General features: G+C 55.5%; 7 protein-coding genes across 7 annotated transcripts in view; 2 read left to right on the forward strand and 5 right to left on the reverse strand.

The window, feature by feature from the left end:
- The window catches only part of MONBRDRAFT_29025 (uncharacterized protein), a gene marked incomplete at both ends in the record, with an annotated part of 3,391 nt that extends 2,038 nt beyond the window's left edge, over window positions 1-1,353 (reverse strand). The window contains 3 exons of the mRNA XM_001749522.1: window positions 5-640; window positions 987-1,122; window positions 1,249-1,353. Of these exons, the coding sequence (XP_001749574.1) occupies window positions 5-640; window positions 987-1,122; window positions 1,249-1,353 (877 nt within the window). The remainder of the gene's footprint in view (window positions 1-4; window positions 641-986; window positions 1,123-1,248) is intronic.
- Window positions 1,354-2,634: 1,281 nt separating this feature from the next.
- Window positions 2,635-11,072, forward strand: MONBRDRAFT_11650 (uncharacterized protein; the record flags this gene model as incomplete). The annotated part of the gene is made up of 18 exons (XM_001749455.1): window positions 2,635-2,715; window positions 4,252-4,387; window positions 4,527-4,634; window positions 5,395-5,825; window positions 5,940-5,992; window positions 6,078-6,329; window positions 6,591-6,734; window positions 6,821-6,916; window positions 7,031-7,142; window positions 7,343-7,580; window positions 7,707-7,823; window positions 7,910-7,992; window positions 8,225-8,272; window positions 9,263-9,454; window positions 9,610-9,859; window positions 10,018-10,108; window positions 10,720-10,842; window positions 10,934-11,072. The coding sequence occupies 18 exons, from the start codon at window positions 2,635-2,637 to the stop codon at window positions 11,070-11,072; spliced, it is 2,694 nt and encodes an 897-aa protein (XP_001749507.1).
- Window positions 11,073-11,964: 892 nt separating this feature from the next.
- On the forward strand, window positions 11,965-13,916 carry MONBRDRAFT_38748 (uncharacterized protein; the record flags this gene model as incomplete). The annotated part of the gene is made up of 1 exon (XM_001749456.1): window positions 11,965-13,916. The coding sequence occupies one exon, from the start codon at window positions 11,965-11,967 to the stop codon at window positions 13,702-13,704; it is 1,740 nt and encodes a 579-aa protein (XP_001749508.1). The 3' UTR covers window positions 13,705-13,916.
- Window positions 13,870-16,589, reverse strand: MONBRDRAFT_38749 (uncharacterized protein). Its single transcript, XM_001749523.1, has 7 exons — window positions 16,312-16,589; window positions 16,089-16,175; window positions 15,901-15,994; window positions 15,066-15,784; window positions 14,608-14,853; window positions 14,249-14,472; window positions 13,870-14,163 (listed from the first exon to the last, which is right to left on the reverse strand). Exons 1-7 carry the CDS (start codon window positions 16,393-16,395, stop codon window positions 14,139-14,141), a joined length of 1,479 nt encoding a protein of 492 aa, XP_001749575.1. The 5' UTR covers window positions 16,396-16,589; the 3' UTR covers window positions 13,870-14,138.
- A 2,158-nt stretch (window positions 16,590-18,747) lies between these two features.
- MONBRDRAFT_29028 (uncharacterized protein) lies at window positions 18,748-22,224 on the reverse strand (the record flags this gene model as incomplete). The annotated part of the gene is made up of 4 exons (XM_001749524.1): window positions 18,748-18,864; window positions 19,146-21,358; window positions 21,699-21,724; window positions 22,043-22,224. 4 exons carry the CDS (start codon window positions 22,222-22,224, stop codon window positions 18,748-18,750), a joined length of 2,538 nt encoding a protein of 845 aa, XP_001749576.1.
- A 211-nt stretch (window positions 22,225-22,435) lies between these two features.
- On the reverse strand, window positions 22,436-23,800 carry MONBRDRAFT_11654 (uncharacterized protein). Its single transcript, XM_001749525.1, has 7 exons — window positions 23,755-23,800; window positions 23,492-23,566; window positions 23,319-23,399; window positions 23,107-23,196; window positions 22,926-22,964; window positions 22,696-22,801; window positions 22,436-22,582 (listed from the first exon to the last, which is right to left on the reverse strand). The coding sequence occupies exons 2-7, from the start codon at window positions 23,519-23,521 to the stop codon at window positions 22,491-22,493; spliced, it is 438 nt and encodes a 145-aa protein (XP_001749577.1). The 5' UTR covers window positions 23,522-23,566; window positions 23,755-23,800; the 3' UTR covers window positions 22,436-22,490.
- A 373-nt stretch (window positions 23,801-24,173) lies between these two features.
- Window positions 24,174-25,524, reverse strand: MONBRDRAFT_29030 (uncharacterized protein; the record flags this gene model as incomplete). Its single annotated transcript, XM_001749526.1, has 4 exons — window positions 24,174-24,275; window positions 24,343-24,530; window positions 24,624-24,719; window positions 24,939-25,524. 4 exons carry the CDS (start codon window positions 25,522-25,524, stop codon window positions 24,174-24,176), a joined length of 972 nt encoding a protein of 323 aa, XP_001749578.1.
- Between the last annotated feature and the right edge of the window lie 1,068 nt (window positions 25,525-26,592).

Below are 26,592 nucleotides of genomic sequence, written 5' to 3' on the forward strand. Positions count from 1 at the left end.
CCACTCAGGTGCAAGAGCTGAAAGATGTCCATGCGCATTTGCTGTGCTTCTTTGCGAATGACAAAGGGATTGCGGCTGTTGTTGAGCAAGTGAGCTTCCACGGCCAAAACATGCTTGTCTTCTGTGGGTCCTCGTGGGTCCTTTGGCTTGAGTATCGGTCGCTTCGGCGTGGCGCGTAGCCAAGGAATATCAAAAGCGTAGGAGCTGCCCGCGGAGGGAGCTTGCAAGGCAGTGTAGGGCGTCTCGTCGTGGTGGCTGCTGGCGGCGGTGAGCAGAGGGGCTGAGACGTAGCCGGAGGTCAACAAGGCCGGAACTTCGTCAAGGGTTGCAGCGTCGGGATCCCGTGTAGGATTGGGTTGGTCCCCTTCCGGGGTTTTGGAGGGCGCTTTGATTACAGGTTTGCGTTGCTTGGGTAGCAGGTAGCAGACCATGTTGGCTTGACCAAAGAGATCGGCCCCAGCCTCGATGAGGCGAGAGGCGGCGCGCCAATTGCCGATGCGACAGGCGGCATGCAACGGGGTCCAGCCCCATTCCACGCCAGGGTCAATGTAAGCGCCGGCGCTGAGGAGAAGCTCAAATATGGATTCTGCGAAGGAGTCGGTGAAGGCATGCTGTGTGGCAATGTGCATGGCCCGAAGACCTGGTGCGATGACGGGGTCAAGGGGACCAAGCGGCATGAAACGAAGCAGTTCTTGGACGGCACGCAAGTTTTTGGCTGCAATCGCGTGATGCAAGACAGTCGCCCCATCTGCATCCATGGAGCGGCAGGCAATGCGGGTGGTACGGCGCCGGTGTGGTTCCACCAAGCAATATCCTTCCCAAGCAGGGGTGGCCACGGATAGCATCAGAGCAGTGCGACCTCGCCAATCTTGTGCCGTCTCTGTCGAACCCGGATTGAAAGATTGCATCCAACATGAGTTGGGCATGATTACAAATGAGCAGAAGCCTGTTCCTTGGCATGGAAAAGGTGGAGGGAAGGTACAAACCGTTGCAGGCACCCGTTTCAAGCAGACGCCGTGTCTGCTGCACCAGACCGAGGCGACACGCTTGATGCAGCGCGAGGCGTCCCCGGATATCAGGCCGATTGACATCAGCACCGGCTGAAAGCAGGGCTTCCATCAACTGCGTCCAGAAGGTTGTTCACAAAAGCAACGTGAGTGTGTGTACTCGTGCGCATGTCTGTCTATGTGCATGTCTGTATGTTGGCGTGTTGTGGCAAGCTGGAGGAGAAGATGACCGGTGACAAACCGGCAAGGAGGCTGTGGCAATAGCGAGTTGAAGGGGGGAATTGCCGATTTCATCCACGGCATTGACGTTGGCTTGATGGCGCAAGGCTACTCGCAGGGCAGCCATGGAGTTGCACAGGACAGCCAGATGGAGGATGGTATGACCAGTGACGAGGCTAGCGTCAGGGTCATGACCGGCATTTATCAGGGCCTGAACTGTCTCTAGGTCCCCAACATATATGGCTACGAGGCAAAGTGTAATTGCAATGAGGCCTGTGGTGGGCGCTCACCAAGGCAAGCACAACAGGGCAGGGTGGACGCCATTTGAGAGCGGCATTGAGTCGAACGAACCAAGATGAATGGGCGAGATATGTAGGGGTGACCACGTGTTACGTGGGGTGCGTCGACTCATGTGCTCGACAGTGACGGCTATAGAGGTGTATGAGATGGACGTGAGATGGCATGACAAGTGGAGACATTGCAGGAAAAAAGGAAATTGCCCGAAACTAACCATTATTGGCAATGGCTGAGAAGAGCCGCCAAGGCGAGGCTGCATCAGCGTGGCATGGGCGCCTGCGAAGCAGGGAAAAGAAAGGCAAAATAACAGAGCAAGATGCAGTCAAAGTAGGATCGAGATGACAAAGGAAGCGTGGTGCATGCTCTGCTCAACAAGCATGTGTGCCAACTCTGGAAGCACGGAGCTCGGAGAGGAGCAAGGACACGGGATGTTGACAGCAGGCAGGGGCACCACGTACGCGCGAAAGTAGCGGGCGGCAGCTTTCAGAAGAACGAGAACTTGATGAGGAAATCGGTCTTGAAAGGTGACAACTTTGCGCAAGATGCTGGCGCCGCCGGCGGCCACCAGCGAGCGCGGACGCGGGCGCATGGTGCTGGGTCAATGCCAAGAAAAGGCAACGCAAGGCGGCCGGGCGGGCGCCGAGGAAGAGAGCGTCAGGCGGGTGCAGAATGCAACATGGCCTGCTTCCTTGACTTGCAGCGGGGAAGGATGAAGAAGTCGAGCAAGGGGCTGAGCTGAGCGACCAGACGCCGAGCCACAAACTGCTTGGCCTTTGGCGTGCAGAAAACGAGGATGCAGCCGGACCGGGTCGGCCACTCCAGTAGACGCGTGTGGTCTGCAAACCTAAAAAAAAGAGGCAAGGTCAATCAATACCAGAGAGGGAACCAGGCCAGTGAGCATCAACAAGCGAGACATGTGTGTGTGTCTGTGTGTGTGTGTGTGTGTGTGTGTCTGTGTGTATGTCTGTGTCTGTGTCTGTGTCTGTGTCTGTGTCTGTATGTGTGCCTGAGCTCGGGCCCGAACAAGAGGATAAGGACAGGGATGCGATGCAAACTTGATGGCCCATCAGCTAGATTCCCTCTCTGCACACACACACACGCACACACACCCATGCCCGACGGCGCCGGCAGTCCGTATCCTCCCCAACAAGCCCCCCCTGCTCCCAACCCGAGCGCTGGCCCACCGCTCGGCGTGAGTCCTCTCCCTGCCACACTCACACACTCCCCACTCACACGCGGCAGGCATACACTATACACATACAGCTACAGATACAGAAATAGAGGCCAGGAGACGAGCGCGACCCGCTGCCATAGACACCCCCCCTCAACACCCCAGACAAGGCAGGTCCCTCCTCACTGGTGTGTACCCTCGGATGTGTGTGTGAGAGAGCGAGAGGGAGAGAGCGCGCGGGTGTTTCGAGCAAAGAGAGTGCACCGCACCGCGGCGTTGCACCGTTGACACCCCCCCCGTGTAATGAAAGCTGCACGCACGCACACACACACACACGCACACACGCACACATACACGCACACATACGCGAGAGAGCGAGCGAGCGAGAGAGAGCGCGCTGCCGTACCTCACACACACACACACACACACACACACACACACACAGACCAGACCAGACCAAAGGAGGTCCGAAAGGTAATAAAGGAGGTAAGTAGTCAATGGTAAGGCATTTGACGGATCATCATGATGTTCAAGGGTGTGGGTTGGGTGTGGGTTGTGTGTGGGTTATGGCGCATGTGGGAGGTGTTGTGACATTCCTTTGTTTGTGCTTTTGTTTGTGGGGCTTGGACTTTTTCTTCTGCCTCTCTCGCTCTCTCTCTCTCTCTCTCTCTCTCTCTCTCTCTCGCTCTCTCTCATCTCTCACTCAAAAACCCTCTCTCCTTCCAAAGCCTCCTCTCAATCTCAAGCTCTCACCCTCCCATTTTCGGTCACTCCCTCTCGTTGCCGATCCGGCTGCTGGTGGAGCACATACGGAGATGTGGCAACAAACCAACCAATTCACCCAAAAAAAATTTAAACAAAAAGCCATTGGGGCTGCAAGATCAAAAAAAGAAGCCGTGTTGTTGCAGAGCCGCGCCGCGTTGATGCAGCGACTGGTCGTCATGTGAATACCCTGCCTTTGGTGTGCCTGCTCGACTTGTTCCCATGCCAGCATGTTGTTGTGGTAGCCATCACTCACCCCCTTGTGTTTGGCATCACCTTACGCTCCATTTCATCATGGCAAAAGCCCTAAACGTCTCCCCAAAAGGATGCTTGCCCTCAAATCAATTCACACTTGGCAATGCTTGGGATGCTTTGTGGTAAGCTTGGTGAAGAAAATTTCGACTGGAGGGGATCTTGTTCAGGGTTTGGGACACCCGATCGGGAAACCACGGTCAACTACCCCTTGGAAATAAATAGAGTTTACTTTGCAGGTGGCTACTTAAATTGTTGATAACAGCTGTTGTTTTATATTGTTGTGTTGTTGTTGTTGTTTCCCGGGAATGTTCAAAATCAAAAAAAAATCATCCAAAAAAAATCCCCCCTTGAACAAAAAACGGTTTTGAATGAACAAGACGAAGGAGCAAAATTCAACACTTGGTTCAACAGCAACAGCCACGATCGTCCGTTACGCGGTGTCCTTGTCCTGGTCAGCCATCACCAGCACACACTTTTGACGCCTTGGCAAATTCCCAGTCTCCTGGTCTCCCTGACCACCCACCACCACCCCCCACACAGCCCGCCGCCATCATGGCCCCGACGACAAATCAATTGGCGGTCACGTTGGAGCGCCTTATTCGGCCCGAAGATTGGACCGCCATTCCCGATGCTTGGGTCACCGCCGTTCATGCCAACTCGTACTGCGACATCAACGGTGCGGCTATCAAACGAGACAAACGATTTCCTCCCATCCTTCACCTGCACACCCACAACCGCTAGTCGACCTTCCCGCGACGCCCCTGCCAACGTCCAACTGCCAACGTCTAACTGCCAACCTCATGCCAACCATCTAGATGAACCCTCGGTGAGGTCCATCGTGAACAGCCTGGCCCCATTGGCCGCAGAGCTCGAGGCAGCCCTCGATGGCCTGGACCTTGCCGAGAGCACCCACAATGACGACGGTACACCCAGACACGCACCCCACGATTTTCCTCTCGACCTCTCGCCGCACCTCACCCTGATGCCCACCTCCAATCTTTCGCACATAGAAGCCGTTTGGTCCATGCTCGTTGCGCGTGCCGGCTCCGTTGAAACCACGTTGGCCGTGGCAGCCTATGCCATCAAGCAAGACCAGGTCAGCTCACCGTTGCCCGCCACGCTGCGATCAACAAATTACCACCCGAACGTCTCACCTAACCCACATTGTGCAGAGCACGCTATGGGCTCGTGTGTACATGGCCCTGGCCTGCACCCGAGGCGCCACCTCGCACCGTGTCTGGTCCCCAGTCCTTCTCCGCAGCGTCGTTGACATTGTGCGCGAAAAACCCAGTCCTCAACTTCTTCAGGCCACTCGCAACCTGGTCATTCGATGCGCTGCTTGCCATGCCATGGACGTTAGCGATGTTCTCAGCGCGGTCAGTGCACCTGTGCGCAGCATACCCCCCTGCCTCTGCCTTGTCTGCTTCGTGCATCCTCCCCCCACCATGGCCGGAGTTTGCCATGAGCTGACGCCAAACCACCCCATAAACACTCCGTCTTGACAGACCCTGGCGACGCTCGTTTCTCGTCATGCCCGCCAACTAACCAATGATGCGCAGTCCAGTCTGCCCAACATTGCCCTCGAGGTACACCACCCTGTCCCAACAGAGGCTCTCATACGTGATATCGTTGTTCTTGACAAGCAGTGACTCCTGTGCTAGGCCTTGTTGATGCTCCTTCCAGTGACCGACAATGCCAACGATGAAGCCCGCCATAACATGACCCTGGTCGCACGCCGCCTCGTGGACCTCTGGCTTCAGCGCCCTCTCGGCGATCAAAATCAGAGCTCGCCCAGCCAACTCGCCTTGGCCCGGACAGCTGCCATCGAGGCGCTCCATCGCCGACTGATGGCCCAAGACCAGGCCTCACTGCCCACTAAGCACACCCTTGTGCGCCGCCTCGTGCAGCATGTTGGTGTGGCCGCCACCGACAAAACCGCCACCCGCGTAGCTGCGAGCGCCGCTGCCTCCGCTCTCATGGACGTTCTCGACCGTCTGGACGCCCCGCAAGCCGTGTGGGACGATCTCCGCGATTGGCTTTGGCGCCTGTGCCAGCACACTCGAAGCCACTGCCGCATCATGGGCCTCGAGCTCCTCTCCCTCTTGGTGACCCGCGTAAGTCTCTTTCCACTGCTGAGCGCGTCCGCCTTGCAAAATGAAGCCATCTTGCAAGCTTTATCCACACCACTGTTGCCCTCACTCTGGGGCCTGGTGGTCTTCTTGTGGCAGCCTACCGTTTGTCAGCCCCAACATGTGATTGACAGCCTCAAAGTCATGATCAAGTACGTTGTTTGCTGAACGGACCGAGGCATCTATATTCCATCCTTTGCTCTCAACACCCCTCCCCCCCCTTTCCCCTTTCCCCAGGCGAGGCAGTGACCGTGTCGGCACGGTGCGCCAGCAGGCTGTTGCCATTCTAGCCCGCCTGCTCAGCGAAACCACTTTGACCAGCCATATCCAGCCATGCCGCTCTGAGCTCCAGAGCCTGGCAATTCGTCGACTCAAGGACAGCAAGAGTGCTGTTCGCAAAGCTGCTCTCTTGCTCTGTGGTCAAGTTGCGGTGCTCGCAGAACAGCCCGACTCCCTGGTTGGTCCGCTCCACTGCGCAGCGCCAAGACGGTGCATGCTTGCGAGTCCAAACGCCAACGCATCCAGCTCGTTGGGGAAGACCTCCCCCAAAATAGGCCTGCATTGATTGCAACACGGCGTCCCCTTCTTCTTCCCTAGGTTGAACTGATGGCCCTCCGAACCATGGATGCCGTTATGACCGTACGCAAGCAAGCCCTGCATACCCTGCTGGAGCTTTTGCAAAGTGACTTGCTCGTTCAATCTACCCTCGTCCGGTGAGGCTTTCATCTTTGCCTAATCCGCCTCCGACAGCTCGCATCCAGCTCGACGCCCTCGGATCGCTGTGCTCGCCTTTCCCAGTGACCTCACCCTGGTTTCATTCACCAACGACCCTAGGCCCATGATCTCGGCCATCATGCCCATGGTCATTGATCGCGAGGATGCCATCAAAAGCGCGTATGTGTCTTGCTTCTCTGCCAAGTGTTGCAACTTTTTTAAAAACTGCCTGTGATGCACTCATTCAAACTTATGCCTCTGCTCAGCTGTTGCATCGGACTTCGCGACCTCTTGATTGGCGAGGTCGAGAATCGCAATGACGCTGTCATTCTCGTCCACTTGGCCCAATTGCCCGAGCTGCGGTAGGCACAAACGTTGATCACCAGAGACCCGTCACCCGCATCGCAGACGACAACAAGTCCGTGGTCACTCGCAACAAACACCCAACCCTCACTCAGATTCCCCTTCTGTGACAGATCTTTTCTCCATCGCGCCGTACAGTTTTGGGATGAGCGAAATCTTTTGAATCGCACCTGCGTAGATTATGCTCACAACCTGACCCAAGACGAGTCAATCACCACACAGCAGGTAGTGTCGACGATGCCATGAAGCACCGCACCGCACCGCACTGCACTGCACCAAGCAAATGTTGCAAACAGCCTCTGGGCTGGAGCATCCATCTGCCCGAAGCCACATCCCCTCATCCTCTTGCCCGTGGGCCATTTATGCGATGAATCAACTAGGCTGGTTGGATGCTTCTTGCCGAGTTTTCGGGTCATGTCCCGCAGCTCTTACGCTCAGCGGACCTCTATCAAGCCTGGCTGCGTCGTGAACCAACCATGGAAGGCATTAACACTAGCATTTTGCAGTGCTTGGCAGCCAGCACCGCCCGCCTGGCTGTGGCCGAGCAAGCCGAGCTGGCGTCTGACGTTGAGCACCTACTGGCGAGTGGTGCCCTCTCGCCGGGTCTCATCAGCATGGGACTTCAGGCCATGGAGCAACTACGCCCTGCCGACGCCTTTGCCCGTGTGTTTCGTTCTCCGTTCTCCTCATCTCCAGTCCTACACCCATAACAACCTGCCACTTTGACAAGGACAATGTCGCTGCGCAGTCTCAGCTTTGCTTGCCATCTGCCTGCGCCTTGTCTACTAGTGTCGCTGGAAAAGCTGCACGCCCACAGCGTACAACTTGCACGTGAGCTGACTGAGCGACAGACAGACCTCGAGGGCGACGAGTTTGTTACTGCGAGTCGCGCTATTTTCATGCTCGGTACGTTTGCCATGCTTGCACGCGTTGTTTGAATACACCTTGATAGCTCAACACGTCACTGCTTAACCTGTTGGTGGCAACTTTAGGCGAATGCTGCCTGCGTCGCCCTCACGCTAGCTCCTCGGCAGCCGTGGTGGTCGAGGCCCTCATTGCTCGTCCTCTCCAACAGGTGAGTCACCTTGCACGATAATTGCAGAAGCGAAGATGGGAAAAAACCGCGCCGATACTCACAGTGACGCAACGGGTCACGACGATAGCACGAGGAAGCCGCGATTGTACGGGCGCACGCATATTTGGCGCTGGGCAAGGTCAGCTTGAAATGTCGTTTGAAAACACTTTTCTTAAAGCGTGCGCCTTCCAGCTGCCTCCTCACTCTATACCCACTGGGCTTGTCCCCACAGATTTGTTTGCAAAGTGAGGAGCTGGCCAAGAAGTGGCTCGGCAGTATGGTCAGTCGAAGCGAATGCGCGGTGATACGAGCCGGTATTTTTCTTGATTCGACTTTTGACCACCTATTGCACCCTAATTCAATGAACCAAATGTATAGACACGCGAGCTTTCCTCCAGCGAAGCGCCGGCTGTGCGCAACAATCTCGTCATCATTTTGAGTGACCTTTGTGTGCGGTTCGTAGAGTCTGACAGACCGCTGTTTCCTCACAGTTCCCACGTGCTTCATGTCTTGGCCTGTTGTGATTGGTAGCTCACCGGCATGTGGCATGCCGTGTGATTTCAGGTACCCTACCATGGTGATGCAGTACCTTCCAACGCTCTGCAAGGCATTGGGTGATGATTCGCCCCTCATTCGACGCCAAGCCTTGACTTTGTTGATTCGCCTCCTTACGGAGGATTTTATTAAGCTGCGGGGCTCCCTCTACTTTCGCATGGCTACCATGCTCATTGACCACGAAGCGTCCGTGCGGCAATTGGGTAGGTCCACCAGATAGATGCCAGCGCCTTGGCGTGTAGCATGTCTTGGTTTTTCTCCCTTGTCTAGTTTTGTGCTCTTTTGCTTCTTTCGTGATCCGTGCACGGCCCATTGTCTCTTCCCGGCATGATCTCACAGCATGGGCCATGGCTGCTCAGCTTTGTATTGCTTGGTGCAGGTTTTGCATACCAAGATCCCCGAGCTCTTCAAGACGGTTGGTCAAAACGCAGTGTGCTTGATGTTGCGTATGCGAGGCAATGGCTGGCTAATCCTGTGACCTTGATTTGCGCCGATCCACCGGGGTGATGTCAACCTTGATACAGCATTTTGTGGAAAGTGTCTTTGTGTTCAACGCCTACAAGCAACATCAAAAGTTCAACCGATTCGAAGACCACAACCTCCGCCTGGCTGTACGCTACCCTCTTCCCCCATGCCAGGCTGCAATCTTTTGCACGAGTGCCCAGCTACGAAATCTCATGCAAGAATATGCATCCGTCTGCTGTGGTTTCTGCAGGGCCCGGAGCATCGTCAGGAGCGCGAGTACATTTACCATATAATGCTTCAAAACATGGACGACACGCAACGTCTCCAGGTCACGCAGGAACTGTGCACGGAGCTCTTGGGCGCAGTTGTAGACGACAAGCTCAACCTCGACGCAGCCCTCGAACCGGTTGTGCGAGATGCTCTGGCAATCTTGGCCAGCAAGGTTCGTCTTTTTCCCCCTTTCTGCTCTGCCCATTTGCGCCATGGCTGGATACTGGTAAATTGTAAGAATGTGCATTTGGACGAGTCAGCGGACTGATGGCAGCTGTGTTTGCCTGTGCTTGCGTGTGGTGATGGTTTTGGGCCATGCGGTCTCAGGATATCAAAGTGGGTCGAGCCAAGGAAGAGGACGACGATGAGGAGCTGCCCGTGGTTCCTGGCGGCGAGGAAAAGCGCAAGGCCACGCAGCACCTCGTGTCCAAGGTGGCCAAGCGCACTTTGATCGAAAATATCGTGCCCATGCTCTTGACACTCAAAACCAAGTTGGAGGAACACAAGTCACCTCTACAGCGTCCCTTGCTGTTCTATCTGCGCGAAGTGATTCGTGACAACAAGGCTGAAATGGATGGTGCGTGCGTGTGCGCTGGGACTTATCACCATTACCCCAGCTGGGTGCTTTCGCGTTTGCATTTGATAGCTCGATCCCACGCTTCTCCAAGGCAGAAGGAATTGCAGCGTGACCTGCATGAACGGCTACAATAACGGCTGCCCATCGCGTTGTGCTAGATGTTCTGGCGGCCAATCGCACGCTGGCCTCGGAGTTGGCCTATGACCTCAAGGCTCTCGAAGCCGAAGAAGGGTCTCGACGCTGCTCCATGTATGTCCAGATGCGATGAAACAGCAAATGACCAACCACTCTTGTACTTGCTTTCTCACGACATCTTCCCTTGTCGTCCATGCGCGCGCGGTACGGAAACAGTGCTTCCTTGGCAGGCACGCCAACCCATCATACAGACCTTTTGACTGCAACTTCCCCTCGCGTGAGTACCTTTTTATCCTGCTGACACTGATGGGCAAGGACTGACGGACTGACCAACTGCTGGTAATCCATGCACTGCGTTCCCTGATGACGCGAATTATGCTGTGTATAGACGCTGGTGCGCGCACGCACAACGGTGCCCACGACACACACTCCCAAATTTGCGGCTCCACAGCTTCGGCGTAGTGTCTCCGATGAGTATGTGTCTCGTGACCATTTCGTGCACGATGATGATGATTGGCGAATGCGGTTGCTGATGACCACCGAATCTTTGCCCTGTACGCTTGTTTAGATCTGCCCGCAAGCAACAACTCAAGCGTCTCTCCTTTGGTGGGGCGGGACCAAGCTCCTCCCCAACCAGAGCCCCGCTGACTCCCCAGCAAGGTATGCTGCCTATCGCCAGATCAAGCAACCGCTGGTCCACATCGTCCGTCCAATGTCTCATCTAGCTGCAACCGTGCCCCAGACCCCTTGATGGCTATGCTCAAGACACCGCGCTCAGAGGTCATGCGTCAGTCACCAGCTGCTGTGGATGAGCTTATTGTGTTGGCCTCACCTATGGGCGCCCAGTCGTACGTACACAATATTTTCTGCAAGTGCACTTTGGCGTGCCTCTTGGTGGGCACAGCCTTCTCACATTTGGCCTGCGTGGTTTTCGGACAGGCGTACCAAGCCTGCATCTTTGCGACGAGTGGCCACCATCAAGCAAGGCAGCACGAAGCGAGCCGCGCCGCAGAGCCCCGTGGTGGATGACCTCCTCGCCTCGCCTGCTCTGCCTGCTCCACAGAAGCGCATCAAGTGAATCATTTAGACATGTGTATATGCGCGCGCGCGCGTGTGTACGTATGTGTGTGTGTGTGTGTGTGTGTGTGTGTGTGTGTGTGTGTGTGTGTGTGTGTGTGTGTGTGTGACGTGAGTGGGAGTGTGTGTGCGTGTGTATGTGTGTGCGACCAAGCGCGTGATGATGCACCTGTGGCTGTGCAACGCATCCGTGGGCTTGCGTGCAACCCGTTAGCCAAGATCAGATAAAAGGTATGAGACAACATGATTCGTTTTCTTCTGTGTGTTACTTTGTTGTTGCTCAAAGTGGAGGCACGCCCCTCTACAAATTAATCCTTTTTTTTCAGTCTTGCTCTTCGAGCCAGGATCCAACCTCCCTGCCCCCACCACCACGGTCCCAAAGCCAAATTAGGGCTCAGAGAAACGCACTCAAAGACACGTTGCCCTCTTCTTCGCCTTGATAACCCGATCCATGCCGATGATCGCATTGCATAATCTGTGTGTGTGTGTGTGTGTGTGTGTGTGTGTGTGTGTGTGTGTGTGTTTGCGTTACAAGCAGAACTCCAACGTCGAGTGTCTCGTGTGTGTGTGTGATGATGATGATGATTGATTATGAAACAGAGCAGTTAAAGAGCGACCCCGCTGAGAAGGACGAGAAGCGACGATGGTTGTGTGAGGTTCGTGGAGACCTCCGTCAAGGCAAGCATGTCTGGGGAGGATGATGGCTCTTGCTCATTGGCCACTGTTTTTTTGACTTTGAGCAGCACGGGTGGACGGACTTGGGCTCCACGCCAGCAAACGTTGGCATAGCAGTTTACATGACGTAGGTCGAAGGCCACGCAGCTCGACGCAATTCGACTCAACGCACAAACAGGACACGCGGCCTTTTCTTGACCCGCGACCTTTTGGCAGCCATGGCAGACCCCCTGGTCGCATCGGACAAGCCGATGCCGCAGCAGCCGCAGACAGAGCCGGCGACTGACAAGGATGACGCTGCGAGCCAAAGCGCCATCACCGCCACGTTGCCCCCTAGCGTTAGCGGACGGGCTGCTAGTACCACGCCGCCTGCCCAACACCAACATCTGCATACGCTTGAATTTGTTGCTGACCTTCCCAACACCGCACATCCACAGCTGGCGCGCATCCGCCGCGAGCTTGATGACCTTTGTGCACCAGATGGCGCCGTTACAGTGGTGCCAGTGCTCGACCGCCGTGGCCGGAACCAACTAGTGGTTGGCGAAGGCCACATCTATCGTGCCCACTTCCCTGTACCGCCAGACTCCGCTTATGACTTTTTGAACGGCCTTCAGGTTGAGTTGACCTGGCCCTCGCCCCTTGACGACGATGCTCAGCCAGCCGTGCGCATTTGCCAGGTCTTTGAGCATTCACAAGTCCGTGAAGATGGCTTTCTGCCCCCAGCCCTCCTCGCTTTCAACCTCGACCGCTTGCGTGCTCGCGACACTGCATCACCCATGACCTTGGGCGAGGCCCTTGCTGCCGTGCTTGCCATGCTCCTACGTAACCCGCTCCCCGAGCCGCCCACTGCCCTGGACGAAATGGATGAGGAGGATTTGCTCGCGCTGTGGGCCGAGCATGATCCCGATTGCCATTGCCTCATTAATCAACTTATGCCCTGTTCCTTCCAAGACTTCCTCAACCAGACCGAAAGCGAGGCACGCGCTGATCGTCTGATTACCTTTCATGAAAACGTCGCCACCCGACACGCGCACCTTTTTACCCGGGCCCGGGATCACTTTGCCTTGCGCATGGGCACCGCGCGCCAATGGCTGGCGCAGACGCAACACCCAGCACTGTTTGATGCGGTGCGCGGCTGGCCCGAGACGTGGTTCCTGCCCAGCTTTTGGACGGCCATGCATGCACCCAATCCGGAGGCCGCCATTCGGTCCCTGGCGCGTGAGATTACGCCGGGCGTGTGGAGCTTTGGTATGTTTACCCCCGAGTTTTGTGATTTAATGGCCGCCGACCTGGCTGCCTACGAAAAGTCGGGCCTGCCCAAAACGCGCCCCAATTCGATGAACCGCTATGGCATGATCCTCGCCGACATGGGCATGGCCTCAATGCTGGACCGACTGTTGTGGGAAATGCTGAATCCGATCCAACGTGCGCTTTTGCCTGCCTTGGCTCAAGGATTGGCGCTCGACCACCATCACAGCTTTGTTGTGCAGTACGAAGAGGGCTTGGACGTTCACCTCGACATGCACACGGACGATGCTGAATTCACCTGTAACGTCAACTTAACAGACGACTTCTCTGGTTCAGGCCTGACGTTTTGTGGCATGCATGGCGCAACTTCCCATCGCAAACTGGCCGGCGTTTACCAACACCAGCGAGGACATGCCGTTGTACATGCTGGTCTCCACCGCCATGGTGCAGACCCACTGCAGACAGGTCGGCGAGAGAACCTCATCATCTGGTGCCGCAGCTCAGCTTATCGCCAGACACGTGAATATAAAGCCCGTTACGCCAACCCGTTCTTGTCGGAAGAGGCACCCGACCAACGTTGCCTTTCGACGACCCATGACCGCGATTACAGCCACTGGACCGATGTCTTTGCCCAAGCCAAGCAGGATCCCGACCAGCTGCCTCTACACCAAACGCACCCGACCATGAACGCCCGTACGGCCAATTTCTAAGGTCAATCAACGACGCATGTGGGAGGGGACGGGTGCTGGCGCTCTTTGGGAACCCTAAACTAGATTGCAGCTTTGGCTCTTGTGTTTTGAGACGAGCGATTAACCGTACGGACCAGGTTCATGCTCGTGCAGATAATTATTTGGTGTGCTTGCACCATTCTCTCTCGCTGCTCGCACCTGGATTGAGACATTTATTGGTTATGATTATTGACATGTCACAAATATCCCACAAATATCCCAAACGGACAATTAGACAAAAAAAAAACCCCCCCAAGTACACACTGAGGCCACGTCCATTCACTTTTGGCCAGACATCTCATGCACGCAATTAACACATTTTACAAGCACAGCTGCATTTGCCACAGCTGATCTCCCGTGAAGTACAAACACGGAATACTGTCAAGAGCAAACTTGACTTGTGGTCCTTGCAACAATTAGCGCCATCCCGTCTTGCTTGCTCTGCAAAATTGAAAAAAAAAAGGGCAAGACTGGAAGTAAGGGGAGAGTTGCCAAAGGAGCAAGCGCCAAAGTGACACACACGTACGAAAGAATTGAGTTGATCTTTCGCTGCTCGTCCTCGTCCTTGATGCCACGATCCATGGAGGGACGCTGGCTTCCACCTGAGTTGAGACCTCGCTTGACTTCGGTTGCGTGAGTCTTGCAGTACAGCTCCCCATTGAGCACATAGGGGCCGCTGACATTCTCGCCAAAGGCCACGCCGCATGTGGCACACTTGACACAGGCAGCATGGTAGTTGCGCTCAGCCAGCTGGTAGATGTGCAAAGATGTCAGAGAGGATGAATGCAGGCAGGATAATCAGAGTGAGTGGGTGGTGAATGGAAAGGATGGGACCATGCAAATGGAAAGTGACTTTTGAAAGCATGGGCAGGGCAGCTTACTGACCGAGTAGTAAGGGGCCTGCCCGTTTCCATCCGGAAGAATGAGCTGATTGCAGCCAGCACAGAGCATGCCAGAGGAGGAAGCCCAACAGCTCTCGCACACGATGCCGCGTGGCTCAAGGCTGTACTTGCTGTCGGCGAGGGACACGCCGCAATCGACACACTTGATGCAATCGCGGTGATATCGCTTTCCGTCCAACTCCACAAAAGCGTCCGTAATCAGATAAGGGCAGCTGTGGCAGTCGTGCACCTCGAGCAAAAATGTATTTCCCTGTCAAGGTGGCAAGCCCCATAGTAAGAGAAGAGGGCGGACATGAGTCGTCATACATAGTGGTACCCCTAAAACACAAACACACACACACACACACACACACACACACACACACACACACACACACACACCCTGTCCCTCTCTCTTTGCTCTGATCTTGATGAGTAGTTGACTGTGCCATAGCCACACACCTGCGCATCTGTTTTGGTCACAACCTGCTTGCCGTTGCGCATAAAGGGCTCGCTAAAGGTAAGGCCGGGTTGAGCGCGCACCCGCGAGCCCGAGGATGATGGCTCAGGGACGGCCTGTGGCTCCGATTGCCGCCGAGCTGCAGCCTTGATGGCCCGGGTAATGTCCCCAGCCATGTTGGATGGGGCCGCCTTTGGAGTGGCATTGGGGGCGGCAGATGCCGAAGATGATGGGGCCGTCGTTGGCGGCGGAGGGCGAGCTGGAGCAGTTGTCGGGGGTGCGGGTCGGGCTGGCGCCACCTTGGGTGCGGGTGGGGCCACAGTTGCTGCGGATGCCGCAGGCACGCGAGGTTGCATGGGGCGTAGGCCCATGTCTGAGGTGGATGGGGTTTCCACCTCCTTGGGAGCCGAGACGGGCTTGTGCTCTTCAGGCATTGCCACATGACGAAGGCCTGTCGATTCCAAGTCAAGACCGCTTTGGTCAACGGCGCCTTCTGCAGCCACGGGGGTGGCCTCAGGGGCTGGCGCTGACTCTGCATGCTGGGTCACGGGGGCAATGGCCGTGGGTGGCGGCTTTGAGGCAACAACGGTGGGCGGCTCAGCTACGGGCGCCGACGTCGTTGCAGCCGCAGCTGTGGTGACAGGTGACGAGGGATTCGATGAAAAGGCGTTGAGCGAACCCACAGACACGCGTGGTTGCGATGCTCGCACCGACGTTGAGGCTGCGCAGCCAGCACAGCACATGCAAGTTAGAGGCATGCGAAGCTTGGCAACCACCACTTGGATGATTGCGTAAACCCAACCGGATTGTGGAACAAATGCCCATGGACTGACATACCCATGCGAGACGATTGCTGGGATGGTGCCTCCGATACAACGAGCGTGAGCTCGGTCTTGGCCTGCCCGACCATGGCCACGAGCTTGGTGTGGGCCTAACGAGTCAAGAGCCAGTGCCGTGCAAAAAGGACAATAGGTGTGAAGAGCAGCCAAGGCTCATGGTTCGTCATGATTTTGGGCCTGACGCACCATGCCCGACGTGTCTTGTCCATTGATGGAGAGGATGCGAAAGCCATCAACAAGGCCGGCCACCTCCGCCGGGGAGCCTGGCTTGACCTATCGTACAGTTGCGCATGAGCACAGCACACCGAGGCGCACCGCGAGCGCATTGAGAGCTTGAAGGCCACAACCGGACGTCTCGGAGCAAGGCAGAAGAGAACCCCAACAAACACACGGCAAGACCCGTGCCTACCTTGGTAATGACATTGCGAGACACGTTAAAGCCGTACCCCTGCGTCGCAGCCTTTTGCAGCACGACCTCGCGACTGTCCGACATGGTGATGGTGACAATAACAAGGCGAGCGCCGATCAAAAACAATGCGCCGAAAGCACAACCTCTCGTCACCAAACGTCTGCTTTGCTGTGCCGTCCGGCTCAAGGTTTTAAGCTTCAAATGCGCGAGCCAGGGAGAGGCGGGGAGCGGGGGTGAGAAAGCGAGCACAAGAGAGCTCGTCGAGTTGAATGCTATGCTTGCCGGGAAAAAAAATGCACGAGCGCCTCTCACCCTTACTTCTTCTGTTGAATTTTTTGAGAGAGGCGAAGAGCTATGGAGCGACAAAGACGACTTTTGGCTTTGAAATTACTCGTATCCAGAGAGATGAACGAACATGTAATCATCATCATCGACGTGTCGCGGTTCAAGGAGAGCACGAGCGCAAGGCATCACTGCCAACTGCCGACTGCCAAGCCAGTGGACGGCAGCCCTTGCCGCAAAGCAGAGCCATTGGGCTCTATCAAATTGAGCTAACTTCATCTACCCTCTTCCCCTGTCGCCCCGCAGGCATCACGCCGCCCATTTGCCAGAGCGCGACACGACACCCGTCGCCCTACGACATCTCACCCAGCGGACACAGCAAAATATATTCTCGAATACAGTGACCATGACCTTTGAATGCGTTGCGAACGGAGTGACCATAACTATTTTATTTACTGTGTTGGACGCTGCACTTTATTTTTGGCGGGAAACGGCTTTACTTTGTCGACAATTCCACAACAGCCATCGGCCGTGAAAGCAAAGATCCGAGAAAAGAGCTCAGTGTCAACACGGCATCAGGGCTGACTGTTGATTGCAAGCAAGAGCAGATCCTCGCGCGCACGAGGGCGCTCCTCGACGACAAGTGTCTTTGGCTTGGAGACCAGCGCCATGGTACGATGCCTCAACCGCCAAACCCAAAGTGATTTCTCTCAGAGCCTTCTCAACTGTGTGGCTTTTTTTTTTTTTTTTGTGGCAGGACTGGTTCTTGTGCAATCAGTGTCTGGCACCGTACTCCAACGCTGCTCGATTTTCGCTAACATCATGTGGTCACATATTTTGCTCCTCCTGCCTCGGGGAAGCCTCCGGTACGAGTTTGTGTCGCTTTCGCGCAAGGCTTCATTCCTCGTGCCACTCACGTCCTCAAGCCTTAACACTCATCAAACTATTGGGTGTCAGCAGCGTGCCCCACTTGCCACCAGACCATGACCACATTGCGGATTGAGCGTGAGGTGAGCTATTCGTGGCTACAGTCCTACGTGGGTGCCTTGCACAAGAGACGCAACGAGCAAAAGCATGAACGTTTTCTAATTTCGGCAGGTGTTGCTACCGCCCCTGCTATACGTCGCGCACCTCCATGTCAGATGGCCAAATGCAAATCCTTCTTCACAGCACCGGCTGACCCATACACTCCAGCGCTGGAACAAGCAGCCAAGGTTTGTACATCACCACCCCGTCAAGTTTTCAGATTTCGTACGGGCGCCCAAATGCATCAACGCTGAGTGCGAACATGCTTGTCAGGTATCAGCCTTTAGGCTAGCACAACTCAAGCTAGCGCTGCGGCGTTGCGTGGCCACCATTGACAAGTTGCAACAAGAACAAAAACGACTTCATGCTGAACTGGAGGCCCTTCGGTTGGTTTCGGCGCTGTTTCTCTGCTTTGAAAAGAAAAACAAAAAAAAAACTAAACTTCTCAACCGTGCACACCTGTGCCCGTGCGTCATTGGACTGGCAATCTCAAGTGTTGAGCGCACGTCGCCCGCCAACCATGTAGACAGGAACGTACTTTATCCGTACCGCCATCACGTGCCAACCAAGTCACAAATCACTTCCACACGCCCTTCGCCCAGCATGGCTATGCTTCGCCGGGCCCAGAGGCTAGCCAAACCAGCATCACCCCGGGCCGTTTGTCTATGCAGCTCACCTCTTTGCGGCAGCGTTCTCCGCGCTTCACCACTCCCCAACCCACCCCGAATACCATTGGCTACAATGCTCCTGCCCCAAGCCGTCGCTATGAAAGCCCTTCGGCAGCCCAGCGTCACAATACTGCGGCAATACGGGTGAGGCCCGACCATTGCTCGCTTGCATCTCACGTCGACGGCTGCCTCATCTTGCCTGCCTGACGCTGTGCCACAAAACTGAATCTATTTCAGCTGCGCATGGGTACACAGCCACCGGCCATTTTTGCGACACCGGCTGTGCTCCAACGCACCGAATCCGGATCACAGTCATTCGTGACCCCACGCGAAACCCAGCGCTGAGCAGATCGTGAAGAAATGCCATCATCTCACCCACGACCCGAGTGCGCGCGGTTGGGACATGAAGAAACCACTTCCCCACATTAGCATGCTGGTGGGCTTTCTTCTGTGAGAATAACTACAGACGACTGCTTGGCTCTGCTCTCGGTGGCACTTGGCTGCCACAAGTCAGAGCGAAACTCCCAGCGCCATGCAACCAACGCGTCACGTCTTTGATCACTGCTTGATTCGCCCTCTCATATTTTGCAAATGTAATACAATTCAAAGTGAGAACAAGCAAAATTCCGCCTACTGAGCGCATACCAGACAAACACCCAGACATAAACACCCTAGCTTGATGGACAAACACGCCGACAGGCGCCAGGGACTGGGCCCAGCTCAACAATGGCCGCTTTACTCCTCTTCCATTTCTGCGTCACCGTCCTCCTGCTGTAAATGGACTTTAAAGCGCGAAGGCAGTCCAAGCTTCCGCAGGCGCTGCTGGCCTTGGCCATGTCGCAGAACAAAGTTCCCTACCGGATCCTTCAAAATGCAATGAGCAACGTCACCCAGATTAAGGGAACCCACAAAATCAAAGAGCTCCCGGACTGTCGCATCGGCATAAAAACGGCGTGTCACTGTGCCCGAAGGCAGCTGAAACTTGATCGTGAAGGCCGATTTGTCATTGCCGGCGGGTTCGTCCCGCAATTGTTGGGCATGCGTTTCTGCACGTGCTGCTGCCGCTTCCTCTGCAGCGACCTCAGCACGGCGCATGGCTTCCGACTCAGCCTCGAGGCGCTGGCGATCACGCTCCGCTTCGGCCTCGAGGCGCTCGCGCTCAGCCGCCTTGGCTTGGTCTTCACGCAGCGAGGCCATATAAGCCTCATCCTGCTCGGCTACCAAATCTTGCCGATCCAGGCTCTCTACGCTTTGCGAAGGGGCCTGGGCGACCGTCTCCTGATAGAGAAGGGCTACCTCGGTCAGTTCGGTTGCCAAAGTGAGGGGCGACATGTGCCCCACGCGGAAGGCACGAGCAAAGCTGAAGATGCTGCCGTGTGGTGTCAAAATCAAAAGAGCCGGCAGCTCGCCTGTCAAGCCCTCTACCACTGCCACTGTGTCGCGGGTCGTGTCAAAGAGGTGCTGGCGCGCCTCGTGGCGACTGAAGTCGTGGCCCCAGAGCACAAAATAGGAGCTGAGTACCATCGAGACGTGCTCGTGCGTCAATTGATCCAGCGCAGCGGCCGAATCCACTTCACGATCATCGTGCACGTAGACAGCCAGAGGTCGCTGCTGCCGCCGCGCCTCTCGCACAGCTTGAGAAAAGTCGCCGCGCATAAAACTGGGAAATGGCCCATGCTGCGCTTCAAAGGCGCTGGCAAATGCACGGGCATTCCCGTTGCTCTCTGAATCGGGTAGCAGGAATTCGCCCTCGCTTGGCATGTCCTCCTCTTCCCGATGCAAGAATGCCGCCTCTAAATCGCGCACGTTGGCCTGCTCGCGTGGCAACGTGGCTGCAGCCACGGATTCGTCATCCGCCCATGAGTCTTGAACCCAGCCGCCTGGGCGAAAAGGGTCAAACGTGGTATCCAGGACCGGCTGCGCCTCGAAGCGTGACAGAGAAGAAAGACGTGGTGGGTCACCTGAGACCTGGGGAATGGCCGGAAAGATACTGCTGGAGGCTTGCTGCTCGTCGGCCAAGACCCTATTGGGGTGACCGCTGGCCGCATGGGAAGGCATGCTGTCGTTACTGGCTTCCAAATCAGGCACTTCATCCTCTGGGATGCGTAATAACAAAAGATGTAGCTCTCGCGTCTCCGGATTGATCAGATTCTGCAAACGATGAGAGTCGAGCGGGGGCACATCCACATCAAACCCAATCAAGTTCTGCTGCTGCACAGGCACATGAAAGACAGCTTCGCACATGTGCTTGAGTGCCCGTACAGTCGTGGCTCGCGGTAGCTGCCACTTGCTAGAGGAGTCTGAACCTGCAGCACTATCCGCCTCGTTCACGACAGAAATGGTCAAGTTGGTGTCGGCATCTGCGTCGGGTCCCCTATCACCAAACATGGCGGCCGGACTCTCCCGCATCGCTTGCTCAACGATTGTGTCAGAATCTACGAGACCTGGAGTATAAGCCGGGGGCGCGGGCTGAGCCGCCTGCACAGATGCCAAGCGCTGCTTTTCGGCCTCACGAGACCGGGCCGCCTGAAAGTCTTCCTCAGCCAACTGGCGGGCCATGATCTCGTCACCTTCTTGCTGTGACTCGCGAAGCGCTTGCTGCAGATCGGCATCTTCGCTATCGCTGCCCGGGCTTGCAAACTCAGCTCTGCCTGTTGGCATCTGATGTTGCGACTCGAGAAGGGCCTGCTGAAGGGCTATGTCCTCATCATCGTACTGGCCGTTTGTGGACGCGTCCTCTTGCTGTGACTCCTGCAGCGCTCGTTGAAAAGCAAAATCTTCGCCTGTATTTGTATTGGCTTGAGTGGCCAATGACGGATAGAACGTGGAATTTGACAGCCGATCAGCTACACCGAAGGGAGGCACGTTGGCTGACGCCCGAGCAGAGGAGGAGCTGGGCAGGGTGCGCGGTGTGCGCGCACTCGTGGTGGCGAAGGAGTGGTGATCATAGCTGGGAGGACGGGGGAAGGATGCGTTGAAAGAACGCACAGATGGCCGAGTAGACGTCCTGCGCGAGTCACTCGACGACACGGGATAATGAGGGGGACGTCGCTCTGGCAAGCCATTCCGACCTATGCAAACAGCGCGTGCTCACAACGATGAGAAGATGTCGTGGCATGCACTACCGCGGAGCAGCTTTGGATGCACTGGCCATCTAGGGTGGGCAGCATCTCGTGTGCGCACATACCATTGGAAGCCATATCCGTGGTCAAAGTGGTCAAAGTCAGTCAAGCGGCGGCTGCTGCTGCTGACGTATGGGCTCTCGCAAGGGCTCCGTTTTGAGAGGAGGCAGAACAAGAAAAACGGCCCCGTTGCGAAATCTATTTGGTAAGAGCCAAGCGTGGTGTGTTTCTTAGATGAGAGAGAGACAGCACCGTCCACAGTGAGGTGCAGTTGGCCCATGTGCCGTACTTGCCCTGTACCGCGCCACACTTGCGCTGTCGTCGACAAAAGGGAGGACGACGGCACGCTTACCGTGTTATGCAACGCCGTGATTAGCTCGGTTTCAGAGTAGGACAGCGCCGTTGCAACACGGAGAAAAGACGAACAACCCGTGTAGGGATAAGGAAGGATGCCCAAACAGACGGCCAACAACCCAGTGGACGACGCTATCGAGGCCCAATCGAGGACAGTGGAGCACAGCGGCGGTCCGCGAACGCCAATTCAAAAAAAAAAAATGATTTTCGAGTCCTTGTGAAGGAAAAATTGTGGAGTCACAAACTGCCTTTCAAGCAACGCAAACCAACGTTACATACATTAGCAGATTGACGATAACCTTGAATAGAAGTTTGAGAACTTGGGCGGACTGGTCAAACAAAAGCTTCTTCTTGATCCGATCCCTCTCTCTCTCTCTCTCTCTCTCTCTCTCTCTCTCTCTCTCTCTCTCTCTCTCTCTCTCTCTCTCTCTCTCTCTCTCGCTCCAATGTGATGCGGTCATTGTCATTGTCGATTGATCGCAGGATGATGGAGGGGGTGTTTTGGATGTTTACGAAGGAAAGATTCATACACTCTGTTTCAAGCTCAACGCCGCTCTGCTCGCTGATCTATCACACGCCGTCGATGCGGAACCGCCCAGCTCTCCAGGTTGTGGCGAGGAAGCTTGCAAAGGGGAAAAAAAACGAAGCAAAGGGCTTCAAAAAAAAAAAAAACAAGGAAAGAAGGAGACTCTGTCTCTCTTTCAAGCTTGCATTCAATCACCCGTTCTTAAGCCGATCCGGCGCTGCTCTCGCCCGGGGCCTGTGCGGAAGAGAACTGCTGCAGGATTTGTACCACTTGCTGTAGCTGTCCCTCCAGCTCTGCAAAGGCACGGAGATGGCAGAGAGACGGTGGTTTGAGCAACAAGGTGAAGCGGAAAGGTGATGGCAGAGGCGGACGGGAGAGCGATGACAACATCAGCCAGGTTTCATACCGCGCTTCTCCGCGTTCTTGCCACGAGCCACATTTTGCAGCTCACTCATGCGCTTGGTCACAAAGTCGATTTTACGATCAAAGAACTCGCGGGCGCGCGAAATCGTCTAGCGTGAAGCAAGCAGAGTGAGTGATTGGCAAAACATGGTCACCTGGGCTGATGAAAAGGACGCCCCGGGCCTAGGAGCTTCAAATGTCGCAGAGCACGAAAATGCGCCTTTATGTACTGACCTTCTCCACAAAATAACCGGTACCCAGCTCAATAACAACCTGGACCGAGATGGGCAAAGAGAGGAAAAAGAAAGAAAGGGAGAGCGAGCGCGCGCGGTGACTAGTGAGCGTGGTTCAACCAAGAACAATGACAGAGAGTCATGTAGGACAACAGGTCTATTCATGAGCGCATGCAACCCACCTTGCCATCGCCTTTGACCTTGCTGTTCACATACAAGCTCTCCGTGATGGGCACCATCATCTCCTTGCCAGCTGCCTCAGGCTCCACTGACTGTCATTCGCAAAAGCCACTTGTGTAAGCAGGGGCTCTTCACCGAAACAAGCATTGACCTTGTCTTGCCCCGAATCAGGCGCGTCTTGCCCAAAATTTCCTGCCTGGACATGAACCTTTACCTTGAGAGATTCCTTGGCCGAAATGTACTTGGCCTGGACCAATTTGAAGTTTCCAATCGACTGTGCAATGACTTGCAGATCCTGTGCCCAGCAAGCAAGGTCAGACTCGTTTCTGATTCAAGCCAGAAACAGAGTTGCCGCATGGCTAACAGGGCGCGACCGCGAGCTTGCACCTGGCTAATCTGGTCATGAAAGGCCTGCATTTTCTGAAACTGATACCGGAGATCTTCCGGGGACAGCATTTTCTTCTGCGCACACGAGCGAAAGAACGGTCGGTGAGAAACCGGCAGCCATTGCCCCCGCTCCATTCACATTGAGTGACAACAACAACAACAACAACAGTGTCAACACATGCACACACGCACACGCACACAGAGTACGTGTGTGCGCGCAAGCTGGGGAGAAGGGAAAGCACCAGGCCCAGCGCAGCACGTACCTCCGCCATCGTGTCAGGTCGCAAACGAGAGAGCGGTGAGAGAGAGTGAGAACGAGAGAAGAAGAACCAAAAATGGTCGACCGGCTCGTCGTCAACAACTACCAAAAAAACAGCTGTTGTCTCTTTTTTTTTAATTTTCAAGACGCATCTTCGTGTCTTCTATCTTGTCTTCGATCTTTCTTTTCTGCCCCTCTCTCTGGTATGCGCTCGGCTCGACTTTAGGAAGACTTTAGGAGGAAGGAAAAAGGGTCTGGATCGAATTCAAAAGGGTGACTGGGCCAGAGGCGTGTCTGAACACGGGACAATGGTCAGTCTTGGTTAAAAGGGGCACTTGGTGCCGCATATCCGCAGTGGTTTACCGGACAGAGGTAAAGCCACCCGACAAGAGAACATACGAACGTAGGCGCGAGGGGGTGGACTCAACGGTTGGCGTCTGGGCTCACGACGCACAAGACACTGCCGTGGCCGTGCTTCTCAACAAAACAGCGACACTTGTCAATGTTGGAGGTCACGACCTGAGCCTACATGACCGTGCCACTCGTGAGTTTTGGTTTGTGCACCACTCGAGGACCATTCCAAGTCGCTTACCTCCAACAGCAAGAGCTGATCGTAACAGCGAAGGATGTGTTGCAGGAGCTGGAGGGTGGTTTCGGCACCACAGCTGTAGCTCGGGGTGTGTAAGCTCAGGTACAGCGGAGGGACTTGGCCGCCTTGGGCACGATGTGCTGCTATATGCGAGGCCATGTCTGGCACGACGTGTTCTTCACCACCTGACACTTGAACAAGATCACAAAAACTATCATGAGACGAGAGTGCAGGTTGATGTTCAGCTGCAGCAGTGGGCCAAATTGATGCCTGGAGCTACACACCTTCGATATCCATCTTGATCAGGCTGACCACATCGAGGTCGACTTGATATTGGTGTACAAATTGCTCCCAAGAGAGCGTTGGCACAACCAGATCCCCTGTTGGCATAATGTCCCAAACACACCGGACATGAGAGGTGGCGACAGGCCGCTGGGCTGACAAGCGAGTACCTCAAGACCACCCAGATGGACCGACAACAACAACAACAACAACAACAACAACAGCGACAGCGACAGCGACATTAACAGCAACAGCAACAGCAACAGCGACAGCAAGGAAAAAAAGAAGGCGCAAAAAATAAAAAATAAAAAACTTACCGTCTCCAAGCTTGGACATGGAGTCACCAAAGCCATAATGGGCATTGCCAAAGGTTGCCGTGCCTGAGGTCTGGGCCAGGGCGTGTGCACAGACGGTGACACGCTGGTCTGCCTGGAGAAGGGCCCGATTGAGGCGTAGGTTATCCGCGAGAAGTTGGCGTGCCACTGGATCGGGCTCCACGGCCAGCACGCGAGATCCGGGGGCCACGGCCAGGGCATAGAGGGCCAGAGGACCAAGCCAGGCCCCAATGTCCAAAACCAAACTATCCTCACGCACATACTCTTTGAGGATGGCAAAGCTCTGGGGCTCCCATTGACCGGAGCAGAGGCGATCGATAAACCATTTGAAGACGCCATCGTTCTGGTGGTTCAGGGAAAAGCCATACGAGGAGCGCAGGTCCCAGGCTTCGGCACCCAGCGCATTAGGGCCAATGAGCCCAGCCATGTTTGCAGTCAACAGGGCGTTCCAAAAGTTGAGAGCTGGCAAAGTCCGAGCACCATTCAAGGTGGTAGCTGCGGTGGTGGGGGCGTCCACGTTGGTTGGCGCGGAAGTGCCCCGAGTCACAATCGGCGAACAGCTGGCCATGCTCAAAAGAGCGATGTGGTTTTGTGCAGTCGTGTCCACGGCGGGAAAGGGGCTGACCCGACCAAGACTCAGAGGAACCCACACCAAATGATGCCCGAACCCAAGCCCACAGTCAGCATTGCACAGGTAGACTGCTGGCAAGACGACCACACGGGGACCCCGCGAAGCCCCTTGCACCAAACACACGGCCCACCCAAGACCAAGTGAACAAGCGTTGAGCCAACAAGCAGCCCCGTCGCCGACAGCCCGCCTGGCTTGCTCAGCACATCTGTACTCCCCACAATGACCACGACCAGAACGACGTCAGCGTGTGGGACAAGCGCACGGTCCAATGAAAAATGTTGTTGTTGTTCCTGTTCTTGTCACACACGACTGGATGGTACGGGATTTCTGTCCGTATTGTGGTTGGGGATTGGGGATCGATACAGCCATTGCTTGATCTACATTGGCTGCCCCTTTCTCACACCCATCATGATTCTTGCTGTCTCCCTGTATATCACGCGTGTGTCTCCATTCATCCGTGCCGCCTCTGCCCTACGCCGGGCTGCCCTTTTTTCCAAAAAAAAAAGTTTGATTCTGTCGACGCGTAACGGTCAGTAGATGCCGCCTCGCTTCTTTTTAAATCACTGGATGGCGGTTTTTCACCGCAAAACAATAACACCATCGGCTGCTTCCACAAGCGGGTCTCAAACTTGAGGACAACAGCTGTTGTGGCGAATGAGCGATGCATCGAGGATTGAGGCGAGCGTCAAGGTCAGGAGAGAGCAGATGGCAGATGGCAGCCAGCCCTGAGCCTTCCCATGCCCTTCCGATGCCGGCTTTTTTTATTCATCTGATAACGGGCTGCCCTCATGCAGAGTCGACTGCATAATGGCGCCTGGCTGTTGTTGGTGCCCTGCTTCCTGGCTCAGTGCATGAGCTAATGGTTTTCACATACCCACCCATAACTTGATCCCTCACTTTCAAAGGCAGTCAAACTGGCGAGAGCGCCATAGAGCCACCTGTTGCAATCATAACGTACCCCCTTGTACCTTCCCACACCTGATCAACCTCCAGAGCATGCACGAA

This window comes from Monosiga brevicollis, genomic scaffold, assembly GCF_000002865.3.
Source record: "Monosiga brevicollis MX1 MONBRscaffold_31 genomic scaffold, whole genome shotgun sequence".
NCBI lineage: Eukaryota > Choanoflagellata > Craspedida > Salpingoecidae > Monosiga > Monosiga brevicollis.